The following is a 5,417-nucleotide window of genomic DNA, read 5'->3' as shown; positions in this document are numbered from 1 at the left end:
AGCTGAATTCACCAGTGAGCGCCAAAGCTCAAAAAGGGAGCCTTTCAAGCCCCGGAGCTATTCTTGCCTCGCCCCGCCCCGCCCGCAGGGCTCGCCCCGCCTCAGGGCCCGCCCACAGCCCCGCCCGGACCCCGACAGGTCCAGCGGAAACTCGTGGGCCAGCCGAGTCTGCGCTGTCGGGAACACGCTTGTGCGCCTGCGCGGTGTCAGGTACCGCGGGCAGTTTGAATTTTAGTTCCTGAAAGCTGGCATCACGGTTTGGCGTTTCCGAGACTGGTGTGCTCACGCCCCTGCGAAGGCTCTTCTCTTCAGACCCGGCGAGGTTCCTGGCCCGGGACCTGCCCGAGGCATCGCTTAGCAGGTGGGGATACCGGGCGACGCGGAGCGTGGGCTCCCGCCTTCTCCGACCTGGGTTTGTGGCCAGCCGGAGCCTGCACAAAAACCGTAAAGGTTGTGAGGTTTTGTGTGTGTGCGTGCAGTTTTGTTCTTGGTAGCTCCCTCCTGGGGTTCTCATGCATGAACTTCAGGATGTGTCGCAGTGTCAAAAGATTATACACGCCTGTTCATATCAGCTCCTTTTCACTCACCGTCACAATGACCACGCGCAATGGACCTTTCGCCCCCTCTTACTCCAGCCCCTGAGTAGCTCTGGTTTAAAGTGTCTGGATTGCAGGGACCTCCAAGACACGTTACCATTGTATGTTTGTTAGACACTCAATTTTGTAGAACTGAACAACAACAAAAAAATGCCCCGAATTGTGTTCTTTCCTTTCGAAGCAATGTTGTTTACTTGTTTGCTGTTTTTAGATCCTGAAGGTGAACAGAAATTTAGCTTTACTTAACTTTCTTTTAAAAGGCGTTTCTATGTATTTTTTTAAATCAGATTCTTTAAAGGATGGCCTCAGATCTGGAACTGCTATGCGCTTATGTAAATGAGAAGATTGGCAATATTAAGAAAATTCTGTCGTTAAGAAATCTTGGTAAGCAGAACAGACTCACTGATTTGGGTATACACAATGCATCTTGATTGTTGTTCTGCTGTGACTGTCTCTTCATAAGGTAATTCTAGATTTCCAGTGGTGATTTTTCAAAATACGTCAGTGCCATTGTCTTGAGTAATACAGAGGCGACATTAAGTAATGGGTGAATTTAACTTACTTACGTTTTTCTGAGACATAAAGGCCAATAATAAGATTTGAAGGAGTTGTAGCACCCATGGTTCCAGAGCTAAACGGATCTACCTTGCAGGGAAACAACAACAACAAAAATCTCAAATAAAAAAGGTCTGCTAAGGGTGGAGTAGCCCACAACCAGTGTCCATCACATTTGGAGGAAGCTAATCCCCATGTATCAGGGTGAACACAGCTAATTGAAAATTAATTGTTAAGGCATAAAGGTCAAAGAAACAGATGAACCTTGTCAAGTCTAAAATATTCTAAAAAGTGGGTTTCCAGGCTTTTTCCAGGAGAGTGCAAAGATTTATTGACAGAATTCTGTCTTCTGGCAAGAATATGGAACTTTTGTTATAGTTTGTGGTGTGGATTGATAGGTCAAGGTTTTAAATTTTTTTTTTTTTAAATGTGAAATTTGATATTTTCAGTCCTCACCTGGGAACTTCTAGTAAAGGAACTAGTTTATCTTGTGGTTCATGGCTCACATTCTATAAAGTTAAATCAAAAGCATGTATGAACTCCACATAGTGAGCCCTCCAGTTTTATACGCAAAGAGATCAAGACTCAGGAGTTAAGAGGCTGCCCAAGTGATTCCACTCCTCAGCGGGATCATGGCTTCTTATCTGAATTTCTTCCGTGGTACTCTCCACCCATATACCACTTTTATCCAAAAAAATCTGGTCAGCCATAGCAGTGTAACCTTTGATCCCAACACCTGGGAGTCCGAGGCAGGCAAAGGCAGATCTCTTGAGTTTGAGACCAGCTTAATCTATCTAATGGGTGCTAGGACTACATGCTGAAACCCTGTCACCAATGAACGAACAAAAGAAGGAAAGAAAGAAAGAAATTGGACTTTTAATGATTAGCTTTCTTTAGATTCTCTTTATGGTTGGATAAATATATAATTTGGGGGTCTGTAAAGCTAGATTCAAACAATCCCACCAAAGTCTGGCTGGAGTAGTGAGTTGTCCTTAACCCCTATCATTTTGTAGATGAGATAATGCTTTGTTTCCACAGCCTGTTTAACAAACCCTAGTAATTTCTCCCACTGTGGTTGCAATAACTTAGCAGATAGCTAACATCAAGTTAATTGTGTTATAAAGACCAGTAAAGAAGACCCCAAAGTATAGATGACTAACTTTTTTTTTCGAGTAACTAAAAAAAAAAAAAAAAGCGAGCTTGTTAACTCGCCTTTCTGAAATTATTCTTAGCATAAGCATCAGTGCTCTTTTAAAACTAATTTATCAGAGCTAGGTGGCACACCTTAATCCCAGTACTCGGGAGGCAGGTTTCTGAGTTTTGGGCCGGGTTGGTCTGCTGTCACAAATTCCAGGACAGCCAAAGCTATATAATGAGACCCTGTTTTAAACAACAACAACCCCAAAACTCTGAAATTAACTTACTAGTTCATTTTCATATGAATTCAGTGTCGGTTAGAATTAGCAAAATTAGAGTCACACACTGGTTTTCGAAAAGATGTAGTAATTAGCATTTAATAAGTGTCCTAATTCCAAGACGCTTTGTTAAGTCTTCCATGTCCTTTCATTTAGTAACTTTTGCAGCCCACCCCCTGTACAGGTACTGCCATCTCAGACTTCAGGCCAGGAGTGCCTAGCTGTTTCCTTTTGCCTTCACACAATCTACAGATTGTCAGATGTCAAACATTTCTCACTTATTTGCATTTCATCATTTAGCTCTTTGAAGCACATGTAAATTTTTTTTTTTTTTTTGAGCTAGGCTGTCTCTTTGTAGTCCTTGCTATCCTGGAAATCTATAGACTTAGCTGTCCTTAGATTCTCCTGCCCCTGCCTCTTGAGTGCTGGGATTAAAGGCGTGCCCAGTTACACCCAGCTGGCCTTAAAACTCAGAAAGTCACTCTTAGAACACTGTTTGGTTAGATTTTATTTACAGACGTATTTAGTGTGCGTGTTGGCTGGAGTTGCTTCTCTGCTTCCACCACGATCAAAACCAAGTTGTTAGTTGGGCTTGGCAGTTAAGTGCCTTCACATTTGAGGCATCTTGCTTGTTGTAAGTCACTTCTATTTGTGGGGAGGAAGGAAATTCAGGTTTTCCAATCCCTCTCAGATCTTTGAGTCTAGAGAGCCTAGGTGATCAAGTATAAACATGTTGTCTATAAAAGTATCTTGTCTTTGTTTCTTCCAGGTACCCAGGGTTTTTACCAGTCTGCGTTTTTGTTGTTGTTTCTATCCCTGGTTAAAAGTTTTGTGTACTGGGAATGAATTCCAAACTTCTATTGCGAATTCCCCAAGAGAACGGGCTGTATCTTCAGTCCTGCCTTCTCTATACAAACACACTCGAAAGGAAGTCTAAACATAAGTTTATCACCCGGCAAGTTAAGTTTTTCAGGTTAGAACTTAAGAATATGTCCTCTGAAGCAGGGCAACAGGCTGAGCCTCACTTGAGATTTTCGTTTCTAACAGCCTGTGGTTTGAGGCTTCACAGTCATTGGATCTTATCCACAGTAAAGTCCAGGGTATGTCATTGAAACTGAAAGCCTCCTCCCTTGCTTCCCTTTACATGTGCTGACCAGGATTGTTGGAGCCTCAGTGCATACACCCTTCTTGGTATCTGTGAGTGCCACCTCATGTCAACACCTGGGAAGAATTACCTCTTTCTCATGAGTGTTTACCTAGGCTTACATATAAGTATTATTTCTAAATGTTTTATTCTATTGAAGAAATATTCTAGAAATAAAAGAAGCAGGAAACACTTTTGGCTTGCCTCTTTCTTCCTTTACACATATACTACTTAGAAATGAAAGTTAGGCCAGGCCTAATGGCCCACTCCTGTAAGCCCCTCGATGAAGAAGCCAAGGTAGGAGGATTTAATGTCAAGGTCAGTCTGGGCTACTGCATAGCAAGAACTTGTCATTCATTAACCACAAAACAAGACAGATAAGGTTTTAGATTGTTTTTTATTTTATTTTCTCTTTATAATAGGCCAAGACCCTGCCTTGAAGACCACCTTTAGAAAAATAGGAGATGAGATTGTTATAGTAAATGAGCTTCTAAATCAATTTGAATTGGAAATTCAGTATCAAGAACAAATCAACAGTTCACTCAAGGTAATACTTTCCTAGCTTGAAGGAGAAGGCAATAAACATGGGCTCCCTGGTCACTAGGTCATGTGTAAAGGTCCTTTATGTTTATGATGCTCTTGGCTTTGTAAATTATTAGTCTGTAAAGTAATGTTGTGTTCTTGGTATAAAGGAGTTCGGAATGCCAGCTATTTCTGTGTTCGTGCTAATGGCCAACAGCCTAGAGCTTTACAAAAAGAAACATTTCTAAAGAATTCTTTGTAGGTTGAATATAAACAAATGATGCCCTGGAAAGATGCCGAGTGGAGAGCACCTGCCTCGAATGAGATGCAGGTTCTTGCCTCAGTTGCCCCTGTGCTCTCTGCCACCCTGAGAAAGCCGTTTCACTTTCTGGGTTCAGGGTTCTTGTTTAAAGAATAATGCCTGACTGGTTCTTAGCTCTTTCCGTGTCTTCACTTCTATAAACTATAAGGACTCCGCGTTAAAAAAAAGCTTGAGATTCACTCACATGCACATTTTGTTCTCAGTCTTTCGACTGACTTCAGCTAATAGAGTGTTTGTGTACTTTCCTAATGAGGAAAATAGCTGCACTGTAACTCTCTCATGTGGCTGTTGGCGCCATTGTAGTGCTCAAAGGGCAAAAAAAGGTAGCCTCCGAGGTCCCCTTCAGCCTGCAGTCCTCTTCTGAGAAGACTTTCAGCTCTAGGAATGGGCATAATTATGCTTAATCTCTTCCCCAGTTGAAAGGAAAATAGTGGCCGTGAACATAATGCAGTTCTTGAAAAGAAGGTTGTCATAGATTCAAGATGGAGAACGGTATTGGTCTGTCGGTTTCCATCTGACCCGCATGCACAGGTGCGGAGGCAAGCCCAGGCTGTGTTCACTGAGACAAAGTCACAAACCATTGAGAGCCAAGTGTCAGGAGGCTTTTTCTCTTTTGGCCTTAGCTCATTGCCTCAAGTTCTAGTAGAAATTAAATAAAACACACCCTGTGCACCCTCTTATACACGCTGTGCACGCCCTCACACACACCCTGTGCACGCTCCTACACATGCTGTACACGCCCTCACACACCCTGTGCACGCCCTCACACACACCCTGTGCACGCCCTCACACACACCCTGTGCACGCTCTCACACACCCTGTGCACGCCCTCACACACCCTGTGCACGCCCTCACACACCCTG

General features: G+C 43.1%; 1 protein-coding gene across 1 annotated transcript in view; it reads left to right on the top strand.

Annotated features, from left to right (window-relative positions):
- The first annotated feature begins 299 nt into the window (after nucleotides 1–299).
- The window catches only part of Ska1 (spindle and kinetochore associated complex subunit 1), a 10,495-nt gene continuing 5,377 nt past the window's right edge, over nucleotides 300–5,417 (top strand). The window contains exons 1-3 of the mRNA XM_055622920.1: nucleotides 300–361; nucleotides 884–980; nucleotides 4,133–4,257. Coding sequence (XP_055478895.1) covers nucleotides 896–980; nucleotides 4,133–4,257 — 210 coding nt within the window. The 5' untranslated portion in view covers nucleotides 300–361; nucleotides 884–895. The remainder of the gene's footprint in view (nucleotides 362–883; nucleotides 981–4,132; nucleotides 4,258–5,417) is intronic.

This window comes from Psammomys obesus, unplaced genomic scaffold (assembly GCF_907164565.1).
Source record: "Psammomys obesus unplaced genomic scaffold, mPsaObe1.curated_primary_1811, whole genome shotgun sequence".
Lineage (NCBI taxonomy): Eukaryota > Metazoa > Chordata > Mammalia > Rodentia > Muridae > Psammomys > Psammomys obesus.
The sequence above is the reverse complement of the archived record's forward strand: the minus strand, read 5'-3'. Positions and strand labels throughout refer to the sequence as shown.